A 15224-nucleotide genomic window follows, 5' to 3' on the forward strand; every position below is an offset into this window, starting at 1 on the left:
CGATATGAAGTCAACTAACCTAAGAATGTTGAGGACCAACCAATAAAGAGAAGATCATCAGTGTAGCCTGGGTGCGTTCACAGAGTGAGAGATCATGGGAACCAAGTACTACACGCTCAGTGGCAGGGAATGGGGAAAGGGAAGCAATCCAAAGGAAGCTAGCGGTAGTAGTGGTAATGAGTGGGGCAGAGTGGCTCTAAACACGCGAACTGAAAGAGAAACCAAACGGTTTCTTTAACATTCCTTTAATCAAGCTAAAGGAAATGCATATTTTAAAAGAGTTTCCCCAACAGTAGTAGAATAGGTAGGTTCACAGGTTCTCTCTAAAGTCAACTGGTCTTTGACTTTGCAGAAATGATGGGAGGGGGCATTGATGGATGGTAAACCAGGAGGACAGGTTGCCACTTTAACAGCACAAATGAGGTCTAAAGGTGTTGGGGGAGCAGGGCTTTAAAATTTCTCCTCTGCATAGGCTCAGGTAAACGATCTCAAGTATTATGAGCTACAGTTCAACAAAGACTCTGACAGAGGTGGGCCACCAGAGGTGGGCAAGTCCGGTTGGTCCCACAGAAGGAGCTGGCATCTGGACAAAGCTGGTCGTCCCCGACCCCAGGAAAAGAGCTGCTCACCTCTCTGAGATTTTGTTTTCAGGAGTCCTCACTCAGGAAAACGCCCCTCTCTGGGGAGGTACAGGAAATTACAGGTCACATACATGGGGAAAACCACATCTTCGTTCTCCAGATTCACCACCTCTAGCTCTTCATCCTTTCCCAGGGAAAGCACCTGGAGTTCTGTCTCCTTCCGGAAAATGGCTCTTCCAGCCCTGTCCAAGGAGGCCAGGCACAAGCGGAACGCGACCTTTCTCTGCCAGAGTAAGCTGACCCCGAGACCGCAGGACTTGTTCAGTGCGCTGCGCTTGAAAATGATGCGCCGGTTGGCATAGCACACCACCAAGTCCCAGCCGACATTGAAGGCTGCCCACCGCCAGCTGCACTGCTTATCCCTGAGGAGCTGGCCCCCGCACCGCATGCTGGTCCTCTGGAGGTCGGACACGAAGACATCCACGGGCCCGAGGTCTCTGGTCTGCTCAGCCCGGAGGAGGGCAAGCCACTGCTCTTTGTACACTGGGGTCAGCCACGTGGCAGGGATCAGTGCATCCTGGTCGATGATGCGTGCTGACGGCAGGTCGCAGATCATGTAGGCAAGCCGCAGCTGCTGGAACGCTGGCACGAAGGCTCTGCCCTGCTCGGTCTCCAGGAAAGGGGTGCCCTCTGACTCCTGCCTGGACCTGGCAAACCACGAGTCGGCGTCAGGCAGTAGGTCTCTGCGGGGGCCTCTCCATGTCGGCTGCAGCTGCAGGAACATCCACTTTTTCAGCGTCGTGTACACATCCATCTCTACCTCCATCACGAAGAGCTCTGAAGAGGCAATGACCTCTTTCATGAGATCCAGGCTAACTTCTCTCAATAACTCCTCACTATGCTGGGTCATCAGGTTGTCCAGCAGCCACTGAAGACACATGGCCCTGATGTTCTGGAGTCCGTAGCTCTCAGCAGAGCAGTAGTAGCTGCACACGGTCTGATCACTGACCGTCTCCTTCATTATCTCTCCGCACTGCTGAATCAGCTTGTCCAGCTGCAGCATGCTGGCTGTGGCCAGCATGGGGACCACTCGACCGGGTGGGATGAGCACAGAGTTTCGGTACAGGGAACCTAAAGCCTCGTGCAGTGCCTCACAATCAATGTTCTCGTCAGGCATCTGCAACTCTACAGTATCCATGGTTGTCTCACGCCACGCACCACTGAACATGCTAGCAAAGTATCCTGACCGGCACAAGTAGACCTTGTGCAAGTTCCACTCCTTCCCCAGGGCACGGATCTGCACGTCACTCCCTTCTCCTCTCAGAAAAAGTGTCTTATAAACGGACTCTAAACGGTCTTTTGCTCGCTTCCTGTGAGGCGCTTTTGTGAGCTGCCCTTCTGGGCCTGTCTTCCGCTTGTGGCGCCCTTGGCTAGTGGTGGGTCTGGCCTCTTCGCTCTCCTCCCCTTCCTCTATCACTGCCACTGTTACCTCCTCGGCCTCCTCCTCCCCCTCAGGGGCACCTGGCTCCTCTGGGGCATGCCCCACTCTGTTCGAGGGCATCTGACTGTTGACTGCTCCCATGGCTTTTACCTCAGGGGTACAGAGGGCAAGCTTCCTCACCAGACGCAGCCGCCACTGGCACTAGCTCAGCCCACGGTGTCGTTGGATACGGCTGATGTTTGTGACGTCATCTTGGACGCCACGCAAAGCCACACCCACGAGGCTTTCCCCTACCCCTCCCACTCCCCATCACAGGATAAGTGCACTCTGTACCAGGAATTCCACTCTGTGTATCTTTCCCTCCAGGGATGATTTCTCTGCGGCTCCCTTCGTAGGATAATGGTGGAACAGAGGACTTTGTGTATGAATTTTCCCCATGAATCTTAAGAACATCATTTCCTCTTCCCCATTTGACATAATTACTGATCACTCCTTTTTTTGGATAATTACGTCTTGGTTCCAGCTCTGTGCTCTATGCACCTCAATTTCTGTAATTATTTTCTTAGGTTATCCCATCATTTGCGGCTGTCAAAACATTTTCTGTGATAAAAGTGGCAATGTGTGCCCAGTCTTTGCTTTTGTCTCTATTTTAGACACCAGCTAAGCATGTAACAAACTTAAACACTGAAAGAAATGAGGAATGAATGAGATGGATTTTGATTTTTGAGGAAATTAATAATATTAAATACTGACAAGTGTTATATGCTAAACAAAGTATACGGTGTAGAAAGAGTGTGGACCTTTCAATGACAAGGAAAGTACAATGCAAGGGAAGAAACTTTGAAAACGGTAAGTCTCTCAGGTCATTTGACCTTGCCTAAGTAGAATGTTTGGGGCTTCCCAAACATTCCCAGTGGTAAACAATCCACCTGCCAATGCAGGAGACGCATGAGGCATGGGTTGGGAAGACTTCCTCGAGGAGGAAACGACAACCCACTCCAGTATTCATGCCTGAAAAATTCCATGAATAGCAGAGACTTGCAAACTAGTGTCCATGGGGTTGCAAACATTCTGTCCTATTCAAAGCTGCAGCATGCTGGCTGTGGCCAGCATAGGGACCACTCGACCAGGTGGGATGAGCTCAGACTCCCTGGGACAGGGAACCTAAAGCCTTGTGCATTGCCTCATGTCAGGCATCTCCATCCTAGAGAGTTAACTTTGGCAGGTTGATAAGCAGTGAAAGCCTACGGCCCATGTAAGGAGGAGATGAACATTCTTTCGTTTTCACATTCTTTCGCCTTAATCAAGTAGATTTGGTAGGCAGCCTTATCTCTTGTTCAGTAACATGCCTTTTTTTTTTTTTTGTACCTTTGGATGTATGTCATGGGACCTCTGGGCAAAATCTTCCACAGCTGGATCTCTGAGTTAATCTGTTCCTTCTGACTAATCTCGTGCTGATGTCATCTCAGGATGTATGTTATAGGAAAGGGTCTGGGAAAAATTCTTACAGCCTGGAGATATTTTTTTATCTATTCTCAGCAACAAGTTGAGAAGTATATAAGGCCTTCCCTCAGCTAGTGAGGTGGGTTCTCTCCTACCCCCTTCTGATATCTATGGCAGAAGCGTTTTCTGGAACTTTCACTTTAAATAAAATCTACACAATGATCTGAGTGACTGAGACTGTCTTTGGTCCCGGAGTTAAATCTTCTTCTTCAGTGACCATGAATCCAGCAGCACTGTTCACCATTCACCATAAGCTATCATCTTGAGAGCTCATCTGGGATATACAGGACAAGGTAAGTATACTCAGAGCTGGGACTCCTTTGCTCTTTTACTGCAAAGTCTCTACTAACTCAGAAGCTTATGGACCAAACTTCTTTTCCCCAGTCAGCTTTTCCTGGGCTGTCTGACCATTTCATAAATGCTTGGGGAATTAAAGCTACTAACCTAGTATGCTGGGTTGTAGATTTTCAGTGGACTTGCAATCCATGCTGTTATTATGTTTTTCTAGCCCGACTCCATTCCAAGTTTTACAGGACATTGCAGGCAGGAACACTTAGGGAGCTAGCTATAGCTCTAGCTCCAGGGACATCTCTCAGACCAGAAATCACCATCCTAATCCCAGAGACCCAGAAGCAAGTTATTGTCACGACTATGCGTCCAGACTATATGGATATGGATTGAAGCATTGCTGGTCAGCATGAGATTCTGGAGGACACAGATTGGGGAACTCCAGATTTGGGCAGATTGGGAATGTGGCTGGCTTCTTCCCTTGGTAGTGTTAGCTCTTAGTGGGTCAGAGAAAGCCCTCCATTGGCTCTTGTCTCATCCTTAGATATTCTTTTTGTACAATCTCCTGGACAGGAATAGAAAGGTTGACCTTGACACACCATGAATGTGAACAATTATTTTTTCCTCACAGGCTGACCCTTCATCACCTCTTTTGTTATCAGATAGATGCATGTGGCAACTCTCAGAAGGGACATCTTGGGTTTTCTGTTCATCCCTTTATGACTTACCACTTCTACTGCAGTCAAGGATATGCTCAGGAATGTGCACAGACACATACAGGACTGGTGCTTCACCTGGTGGTCTTACCTTTGAAAGCATTCCAGAAAACTACTCTGCTCCACCCTGGATGGCACTGGAGAAAAAGGGAAATCAAGCCAAGGTTTTAATGGTGAGGAACTGAACATCAATCTGGGATGCCATCAGGTCTATCCCTGCTGCATCTCCACCCCACCTCTGTGGTAGAACGAGAAGGGACAGTAATGAGAAACCTGCATTCATAAGGGACAGGTTAACTCCAGCCAGCAAGGAAGCTTGGGTGGAACACCTGTCTCTCCACCCCCATCTAGAGCAGAGAGGGATGCCTCCAGTAGAAAAAAAGCCATAGAACTGGGCATCGCCTTTTTCTATCTTACAGATGGGAGCTAGCAGTTCCAGAATCACCCTTTTGAGTTGTATTTTGAAAACCTGGGATAAGTTTGATCCCCAGAGCCTAAAAAATCCCTTATATGAAGGCTTTCTTTGCTTTAAGAGAAGACCTCACCTCCCCAGAGAGACAATCCCTGCTGGGACAACATCTTATCAGTCAGTCAACTCCTGTCAGCAGAGCCAATTTGAACACTGTCTGGTTTAAATTTTAGATATAAAACTATGACTACAAAAAGGAGAGATGACATTTTTGACACTGAATGGCCATGATATTCTTTAGACTCCAGAGAAAACTGGTTAAAATGAAGTCTTTTTGAAATTGCAAAATTGTTTCTTTTTGCACATGCAATTAAGAAAAAGCTGGCTTGTTAAAATATTTTTTTGGGAGCTCTGATCCTGCATGAGAAACAAAAATATGTCTGGGAAAAAAACTTGAAGTTAACTCTTATCATGTCCTTGAGATACACAGCCCACTCTGTCTGAAACTCCAGCCATGAGCAAATTGGTAGAACTTCAAGCCAAGGGAGAAAACGGGCAGAGACATTTTAAATTTCAAATGGAAAACTGTGAAGTCTCTGTCTAGATTTATGTGTGTCTCAGTGTGTGTCTTTGTCCTTGGACAAAATTGCTAAAGGCCAGTTGGTCAGTGAGCTCTATTTATCTGGCCTAAGGAGAAGTAAGCAGTTACAAATCAAACAGTTCTAAATTCAAGAAAACTAAATTAAATGAATTTCAGACTTGTATGAACTGGGAAATATTCACTGTTGAATTGATACCTGGTATTGATGTTTGTTTATTGATCTAATTAACATAGACATTGTGAAGATAGAAAATTATATTTACCAGTCTACAAAATGATGATATAAAGTACAATTCATAGTTGCTGAAAGAAAGTAGGATGTGTGTTTTCAATAAAAAGGTATAAGGAATGAAATTACATTCTATTAAAAAAGGAAGTAAATTTGAACTTACAGGTTCTCTGAATGGGCAAATAAAGTGATGAATACAAAAAATATAAAAAATGTTTGTGGCAAATGAAAAAAGGTTTGTGGCAAGTGGAAGAGAGTTTTGTGCATGACTCAAGTTTCTTAAGACATTAAACTGCCTTTGAAATCTTTTATTGTTACTTTGACTAAGAGAATAACTATTGTTTGACAGTGAATATAAGCTGGCACCAATCTGGAATTTGGTTTTCTCTTCCTGATAAAAGAACAAAGTTTTCTTGGAATGTGGCTTTTGATAACAGACAATGGCACACATAGACAAAGCTCATTCTGCTTCTACAAAAATTAACCCCTCATCAGGGCATTTTAAATGGATAAACAATGGCTGTAAACCAAATAGTTGGGGCTATGGGAAATCCAAGATGACTGCTTAGCTTTTCCTGGCTCCCTGACAAATCTCATTTTTATTTGATAAGACAAACCCTTTCCTGGCTTCAGGGTTAATGTCTCACAATAGAAAAAAAAAAGGTTAAAATGTGTTTTCTACAATCTCCAGTAATTGGAGTACCCACTTTGCTGGACAGGTCGTACAGATGTTGATAAAAATCTTCACGAACTTCTTGGAGACTGTCGCTTTCACTGGCATCCTCAGTTGTCGGGCAAGGACGGCAGAACAAAGGGATCGGTTACATGGGATTGAACAGACTGCTAAATATGATTGAAATTATCATGACTTTTTGTCTGACATATTACTGGCTTCTAATCTTTGTTTACAGATATAAAGAAGCTCTTTTCAAGTTACTGATAGTTCAAAACAATTTAGTGATTTACATCTGTGGGTAAAATTATCACATTTTTGTCTCTGCCTCGTCCTTCCAGAAGAAATTGGAGACACTTGGGTTCTGAACAGCCTGATCAGGTAAATAAAAAGACTGCCTCCCAACATATGTGGAAATCTCAAAGTATACTGCTGCTGCTGCTGCTAAGTCGCTTCAGTCGTGTCCGACTCTGTGAGACCCCAGAGATGGCAGCCCACCAGGCTCTGCCATCCCTTGGATTCTCCAGGCAAGAACACTGGAGTGGGTTGCCATTTCCTTCTCCAATGCATGAAAGTGAAAATTGAAAGGGAAGTCGCTCAGTCATATCCCACTCTTAGCGACCCCATGGACTGCAGCCCACCAGAATTCTCCATCCATGGGATTTTCCAGGCAAGCGTACTGGAGTGGGGTGCCATTGGCTTCTCCAAAAGTATACTGGGAGGCTCTAAAAGAAAAATTGACGCAACTGATGTCAGGCCTAAGGTATCTAATAAGTTTCACTGAATATTAGGTTCTAGTTTTGTTAATTAAGATCTGTATTTACGAAGACTGACTTCTAAGGTAGTTCCTTGTGGTTATGTTAATATTGTTAAGAAGTTTAAGTTATGAAAAAGGACATTCTGAGTTTGTTTCTGAAGCTTATCTCACTAAACAGTTTTTGAATAAAGATCAAATGCTCCAGGATCTACAACCAGGAGATTAACAACAAGACTGGAAAAGGTCAGTTTTCCTTCCATTCCCAAACAAAGGCAATGCCAAAGAATGCTCAAACTACCACACAATTGCACTCATCTCATATGGTAGTTAAGTAATGCTCAAAATTCTCCAAGCCAGGCTTCAGCAATATGTGAACCGTAAACTTCCTGATGTTCAAGCTGATTTAGAAAAGGCAGAGGAACCAGAGTTCAAATTGCAAACATCTGCTGGATCATGGAAAAAGCAAGAGAGTTCCAGAAAAACATCTATTTCTGCTTTATTGAGTATGACAAAGCCTTTGACTGTGTGGATCACAATAAACTGTGGAAAATTCTGAAAGAGATGGGAATAGCAGACCACCTGACCTGCCTCTGGAGAAATCTGTATGCAGGTCAGGAAGCAACAGTTCGAACTGGACATGGAACAACAGACTGGTTCCAAAGAGGAAAAGGAATACGTCAAGGCTGTATATTGCAACCCTGTTTATTTTACCTATATGCAGAGTACATTATGAGAAAGGCTGGACTGGAAGAAGCACAAGCTGGAATCAAGATTGCCGGGAGAAATATCAATAACCTCAGATATGTAGGTGACATCACCCTTATGGCAGACAGTGAAGAGGAATTAAAAAGCCTCTTGATGAAAGTGAAAGTGGAGAGTGAAAAAGTTGGCTTAAAGCTCAACATTCAGAAAACGAAGATCATGGCGTCCGGTCCCATCGCTTCATGGGAAATAGATGGGGAAACAGTGGAACAGTGTCAGACTTTATCTTTTTGGGCTCCAAAATCACTGCAGATGGTGACTGCAGCCATGAAACTAAAAGACACTTGCTCCTTGAAAGGAAAGTTATGACCAACCTAGATAGCCTATTCAAAAGCAGTGACATTACTTTGCCAACAGAGGTTCGTCTAGTCAAGGCTATAGTTTTTCCTGTGGTCATGTATGGATGTGAGAGTTGGACTGTGAAGAAGGCTGAGTGCCGAAGACTTGATGCTTTTGAACTGTGGTGTTGGAGAAGCCTCTTGAGAGTGCCTTGGACTGCAAGGAGATCCAACCAGTCCATTCTGAAGGAGATCAGCCCTGGGATTTCTTTGGAAGGAATGATGCTAAAGCTGAAACTCCAGTACTTTGGCCACCTCATGCGAAGAGTTGACTCATTGGAAAAGACTCTGAGGCTGGGAGGGATTGGGGGCAGGAGGAGAAGGGGACGACAGAGGATGAGATGGCTGGATGGCATCACTGACTCGATGGACGTGAGTCTGGGTGAACTCCGGGAGTTGGTGATGGACAGGGAGGCCTGGCGTGCTGTGATTCATGGGGTTGCAAAGAGTTGGACACGACTGAGCGATTGATCTTGTCTGATCTGATCTGAAAGTCATTTAGCAAACGAAATCAGATGACATGGATATGTCACTGGGCTATACTTAATAGAAGTTCTTGATTGAAGTTCTTACTGATGATTCTACTATTACTTCTAACGATATTGTTTTCTATACTGCCTGCTTCAAGAAGTGTTGTTCCTTACATTATCAAGTGTGTGACTGAGCCACTGATATAATGATGGTGTGCAGCTCCATATGAAATCCATAAGTATAATGGTGTGACTCTGTATATAAGAAGCAACAAGACAGAATATTTTCCTGGACCAAGAGACTAGTAAGACAGGTGTGGTCCAGAGACTTTTGTTACTCACAGGGCCTAGTCCAGTAATAACACACTGAGTGGCCTATCAGTGAGATCTTTGACAGACCTGCGAATGAACCCTCCCAGCACCGTGGAACAAGATGGTAATGAAATGCTCTGCAAACCATGGTCAAACTCATGGCCATAAAAGGGCCCTGCTCTGGCAACTGGCACTTGCTATCTGCCTCTACAAAGATTAACTCATGGACACTACAGCTGCTGACCTTCAACGTCCCCTGAAAGGAGTTCAGGGTGATAATGAGAAATTAGGCACTCGCTCTGTGTTCTGGAAAAATGGACAAAACAGGCCTTTGGATAGTTAGAGATTTTCAGGTAAAGATTTTCTTGAGCCCAAATTCTTGCATCTTCTCATACCTAGAAAAGCACCTAAATTGTTAATGGGGACAACTATTTTGGCTTTTACAGTAATACCACAGTAAGAAGCCAAGGCCTACCTGGACAAACTTTGACAACTGGCTACCTCAAGCACCTGTCTACGCTGGGTTATAGACTCATTCACCTGAAAAGAAATTATAAGATTTATTTTGTCTGTTAAATTTCAGGTTTTCATTCTTTCAGCTACTTCTAACTGGGTTTTGTATACCTACATTCAAAATGTATATGAATATGCCAGATGGCTCCATTCTTATAAATAGGGCAGCCCAAGTGTTGACTCTACCCAGACCAGGATCAAAGTTACTATCAAATGTAAGCTGATTCTTGCAGGTTATTCTTGGACTGCTGATTACAGTAATTCATCTACTGATATTTGGTCTCTGCCTTTTAATCTACTTATCTAGTTTGTGCTTTCTAAAGGATACAATGGCTTCCCAGACAAAGTAACAGTGATGCAGAGATTCTGGCCACTCTTCAAAATGGACTCCCCTGATGTTCCACCGTGGTTACAGATACAATCTTGGTTTACAAGCTCTCCTTTGTGAAAAACTATCTTGACTACAATCATTGTAATCATTCTGTTTTTTGCTGTTTGCTCCTTACATATATAACTGTGTATTTACTACTTGGGGCCCTTGGATCAGAAACCCTAAGTAAAAGGGTAAGGAGAATATGTTGCTTCAACCGCTTAGGGTCAGTGCCCCTCACCTGCAGGAAGCAGTTACTGACAGATTTCTCTGCCCCTTTCCCCTCAGCAACAATATTCTCCTAAAATAAAAAGGGGGAAATGAGAGAGTTAACTTAGGCAGGTTGATAAGGAGTCAAAGCCTAAGGCCCCTTTAAGGAGGAGATAAACATTCTTTCTTTTTCACATTCTTTGCTATAGATATGTAGGCCTCGTAGGCAGCAGTATCTCTTATTCAAGGACATGTCTTTTTTTTTTTTTTTTTTTAAGCTTTGGATATATGTTATGGGAGAAGGTCTGGGTAAAAACTTCCACAGCTGTAGCTCTGGGTTAACCTGTTCCTTCTGGCTAATCTCGTGCTGATGTCATCCCAGGAGGTATGTTACAGGAAAGGGTCTGGAAAAATTCTCGAAGTCTTGAGGTATCTTTTATCTAGTCTCAGCAGCTAGTTGAGAAGTGTATAACGCCTTGCTTAAAGTAGTGAGGTGGGTTCTCTCCTGCTCCCTTCTGACGTCTATGTCTGAAGCTTTTTCTGTCACTTTCACTTTAGATAAAATCTACACAATGCTCCAAGTGACTGAGACTGTCTTTGGTCCCGAGTTAAATCTTCTCCTTCGGAGACCATGAATCTGGCGGCACTGTTCACCATTCACCATAAGCTGTCACAACTCTAGAGTCAGTATTCATGTTTGTCTCATGCCAAGCACCACTCAACCTGAAGCATTATATAGACCTTCTTATCAACTTTCTATAGCCATCTAACAGAGAATATTTAAAATGTGATTTAAGGTTATCCTGTCCTATTCAAAGTGTGTAAACATTCTACTCACATGATTTGAATAGGGCAGAATCTTTGCGACCCCATGGACACGAGTTTGCAAGTCTCTGCTATTCATGGAATTTTTCAGGCATGAATACTGGAGTGGGTTGTCGTTTCCTCCTCGAGGAAGTCTTCCCAACCCATGCCTCATGCGTCTCCTGCATTGGCAGGTGGATTGTTTACCACTGGGAATGTTTGGGAAGCCCCAAACATTCTACTTAGGCAAGGTCAAATGACCTGAGAGACTTACCGTTTTCAAAGTTTTTTCCCTTGCATTGTACTTTCCTTGTCATTGAAAGGTCCACACTCTCTCTACACCGTATACTTTGTTTAGCATATAACACTTGTCAGTATTTAATATTATTAATTTCCTCAAAAATCAAAATCCATCTCATTCATTCCTCATTTCTTTCAGTGTTTAAGTTTGTTACATGCTTAGCTGGTGTCTAAACTAGAGACAAAAGCAAAGACTGGGCACACATTGCCACTTTTATCACAGAAAATGTTTTGACAGCCGCAAATGATGGGATAACCTAAGAAAATAATTACAGAAATTAAGGTGCCTAGAGCACAGAGCTGGAACCAAGACGTAATTATCCAAAAAAAAGGAGTGATCAGTAATTATGTCAAATGGGGAAGAGGAAATGATGTTCTTAAGATTCATGGGGAAAATTCATACACAAAGTCCTCTGTTCCACCAGTATCCTACGAAGGGAGCCCCAGAGAAATCATCCCTGGAGGGAAAGATACACAGAGTGGAATTCCTGGTACAGAGTGCACTTATCCTGTGATGGGGAGTGGGAGGGGTAGGGGAAAGCCTCGTGGGTGTGGCTTTGCGTGGCGTCCAAGATGACGTCACAAACATCAGCCGTATCCAACGACACCGTGGGCTGAGCTAGTGCCAGTGGCGGCTGCGTCTGGTGAGGAAGCTTGCCCTCTGTACCCCTGAGGTAAAAGCCATGGGAGCAGTCAACAGTCAGATGCCCTCGAACAGAGTGGGGCATGCCCCAGAGGAGCCAGGTGCCCCTGAGGGGGAGGAGGAGGCCGAGGAGGTAGCAGTGGCAGTGATAGAGGAAGGGGAGGAGAGCGAAGAGGCCAGACCCACCACTAGCCAAGGGCGCCACAAGCGGAAGACAGGCCCAGAAGGGCAGCTCACAAAAGCGCCTCACAGGAAGCGAGCAAAAGACCGTTTAGAGTCCGCTTATAAGACACTTTTTCTGAGAGGAGAAGGGAGTGACGTGCAGATCCGCGCCCTGGGGAAGGAGTGGAACTTGCACAAGGTCTACTTGTGCCGGTCAGGATACTTTGCTAGCATGTTCAGTGGTGCGTGGCGTGAGACAACCATGGATACTGTAGAGTTGCAGATGCCTGACGAGAACATTGATCGTGAGGCACTGCACGAGGCTTTAGGTTCCCTGTACCGAAACTCTGTGCTCATCCCACCCGGTCGAGTGGTCCCCATGCTGGCCACAGCCAGCATGCTGCAGCTGGACAAGCTGATTCAGCAGTGCGGAGAGATAATGAAGGAGACGGTCAGTGATCAGACCGTGTGCAGCTACTACTGCTCTGCTGAGAGCTACGGACTGCAGAACATCAGGGCCATGTGTCTTCAGTGGCTGCTGGACAACCTGATGACCCAGCATAGTGAGGAGTTATTGAGAGAAGTTAGCCTGGATCTCATGAAAGAGGTCATTGCCTCTTCAGAGCTCTTCGTGATGGAGGTAGAGATGGATGTGTACACGACGCTGAAAAAGTGGATGTTCCTGCAGCTGCAGCCGACATGGAGAGGCCCCCGCAGAGACCTGCTGCCTGACGCCGACTCGTGGTTTGCCAGGTCCAGGCAGGAGTCAGAGGGCACCCCTTTCCTGGAGACCGAGCAGGGCAGAGCCTTCGTGCCAGCGTTCCAGCAGCTGCGGCTTGCCTACATGATCTGCGACCTGCCGTCAGCACGCATCATCGACCAGGATGCACTGATCCCTGCCACGTGGCTGACCCCAGTGTACAAAGAGCAGTGGCTTGCCCTCCTCCGGGCTGAGCAGACCAGAGACCTCGGGCCCGTGGATGTCTTCGTGTCCGACCTCCAGAGGACCAGCATGCGGTGCGGGGGCCAGCTCCTCAGGGATAAGCAGTGCAGCTGGCGGTGGGCAGCCTTCAATGTCGGCTGGGACTTGGTGGTGTGCTATGCCAACCGGCGCATCATTTTCAAGCGCAGCGCACTGAACAAGTCCTGCGGTCTCGGGGTCAGCTTACTCTGGCAGAGAAAGGTCGCGTTCCGCTTGCGCCTGGCCTCCTTGGACAGGGCTGGAAGAGCCATTTTCCGGAAGGAGACAGAACTCCAGGTGCTTTCCCTGGGAAAGGATGAAGAGCTAGAGGTGGTGAATCTGGAGAACGAAGATGTGGTTTTCCCCATGTATGTGACCTGTAATTTCCTGTACCTCCCCAGAGAGGGGCGTTTTCCTGAGTGAGGACTCCTGAAAACAAAATCTCAGAGAGGTGAGCAGCTCTTTTCCTGGGGTCAGGGACGACCAGCTTTGTCCAGATGCCAGCTCCTTCTGCGGGACCAACCGGACTTGCCCACCTCTGGTGGCCCACCTCTGTCAGAGTCTCTGTTGAACTGTAGCTCATTATACTTGAGATTGTTTACCTGAGCCTATGAAGAGGAGAAATTTTAAAGCCCTGCTCCCCCAACACCTTTAGACCTCATTTGTGCTGTTAAAGTGGCAACCTGTCCTCCTGGTTTACCATCCATCAATGCCCCCTCCCATCATTTCTGCAAAGTCAAAGACCAGTTGACTTTAGAGAGAACCTGTGAACCTACCTACTCTACTACTGTTGGGGAAACTCTTTTAAAATATGCATTTCCTTTAGCTTGATTAAAGGAATGTTAAAGAAACCGTTTGGTTTCTCTTTCAGTTCGCGTGTTTAGAGCCACTCTGCCCCACTCATTACCACTACTACCGCTAGCTTCCTTTGGATTGCTTCCCTTTCCCCATTCCCTGCCACTGAGCGTGTAGTACTTGGTTCCCATGATCTCTCACTCTGTGAACGCACCCAGGCTACACTGATGATCTTCTCTTTATTGGTTGTTCCTCAACATTCTTAGGTTAGTTGATTTCATATCGTATCTTGATGTTACTTTGGCTTTATTTTGACTTTCCTAGCATTTTAACCCTAGAAAGACGCCTCCAATCTTATACAACCCTATATTGGGGGTGGAGTGGAAGGCAGCAGATTGATGCTATGAGGACATCTCGGTACTAGACAGACTTTTTCTGTGGCATACAGCCATGAATTATTTATGCACCAGAATGCACTCTTAGAGAGTGCACGCTGATGGCCTTTGCCCTTCAGAAACATTTGACGTTGGAATTGTACGTGGAAAGACTCTTTCCCGCTTAAAAACAGGTCTGGTAACCTCTGGAAAGAAACGCTTTTGAATTATAATGGGAATTATTTGGCATCTGGAAGTGGCATCACGAGAAGTCCACACTAGTAATCAAAAGGGTAAGATAAAAAGTGTTTTTGTCACAAAAGGAGAAGCACACTAGTCACGATTTGAATTTGTTAGTTTCTGATTACTGTTAACTTACAAATTGTCACCATCCCATTCCCTCCATTGAGTCATTTTGAGGTCAAAGAATGGAAAACTCTATTTAAGAATCCATATAAATAATAAATACATGCTTGGAAAGAGTGTGATAAATTAATACAAGATGAACAAATCAAAAAAAAATAGTATACTCTATTGGTGTTTGGCAGATTCATGTTGATGTATGGCAAAACCAATACAATATTGTAAAGTAATTAGCCTCCAATTAAAATAAATAAATGTAAATTTAAATTAAAAAAAAAAAAAAAAAACAGTCACCAGATTTAAGGCTTTACTTAGTTGAAATCAGAATTTTCCTTACTGGTGGTTTATGTTTCTCTTCCCAATTAGATTTTATCCATTGTCATTCAGTGAACAAATTACTTTTGACTTTATCCATTCATTCATTCCTTTTACTCTTTAAGGAGATTTGAAAGGCTTCCTTATCCCAAACCCACATACTAGTATTAGAGTAATATTTATGTGACAGTTACTTATATGAAATGGTTCAACCAGGAAGCTGCTGTTGCATCCTTCGATGTTTGCCCTTAATTTTGCAGCCCCCTACCCTTTCTCGTGTTCCCTTATATTCCATATACCTAACCAACTACAAACAATAGACTTCATTTTATTT

The 15224-nt window shown here is 44.9% G+C and overlaps 2 protein-coding genes across 2 annotated transcripts; one reads left to right on the forward strand and one right to left on the reverse strand.

The window, feature by feature from the left end:
- Positions 1 to 657: 657 nt before the first annotated feature.
- LOC133242619 (germ cell-less protein-like 1) lies at positions 658 to 2163 on the reverse strand. Its single transcript, XM_061408788.1, has one exon. It carries the CDS (start codon positions 2161 to 2163, stop codon positions 658 to 660), a length of 1506 nt encoding a protein of 501 aa, XP_061264772.1.
- Positions 2164 to 9371: 7208 nt separating this feature from the next.
- Positions 9372 to 13894, forward strand: LOC133243238 (germ cell-less protein-like 1). Its single transcript, XM_061409866.1, has one exon. The coding sequence runs from the start codon at positions 11961 to 11963 to the stop codon at positions 13464 to 13466; it is 1506 nt and encodes a 501-aa protein (XP_061265850.1). The 5' UTR covers positions 9372 to 11960; the 3' UTR covers positions 13467 to 13894.
- The last annotated feature ends 1330 nt before the right edge of the window (positions 13895 to 15224 follow it).

The sequence above is a fragment of the Bos javanicus genome, chromosome X, assembly GCF_032452875.1.
Source record: "Bos javanicus breed banteng chromosome X, ARS-OSU_banteng_1.0, whole genome shotgun sequence".
In the NCBI taxonomy this organism is placed as follows: domain Eukaryota; kingdom Metazoa; phylum Chordata; class Mammalia; order Artiodactyla; family Bovidae; genus Bos; species Bos javanicus.

Bases quoted from the DNA above. Each gene is read 5' to 3' on its own strand.
- LOC133242619 (XM_061408788.1), bottom strand. From the start codon at position 2,163: ATGGGAGCAGTCAACAGTCAGATGCCCTCGAACAGAGTGGGGCATGCC.
- LOC133243238 (XM_061409866.1), top strand. From the start codon at position 11,961: ATGGGAGCAGTCAACAGTCAGATGCCCTCGAACAGAGTGGGGCATGCC.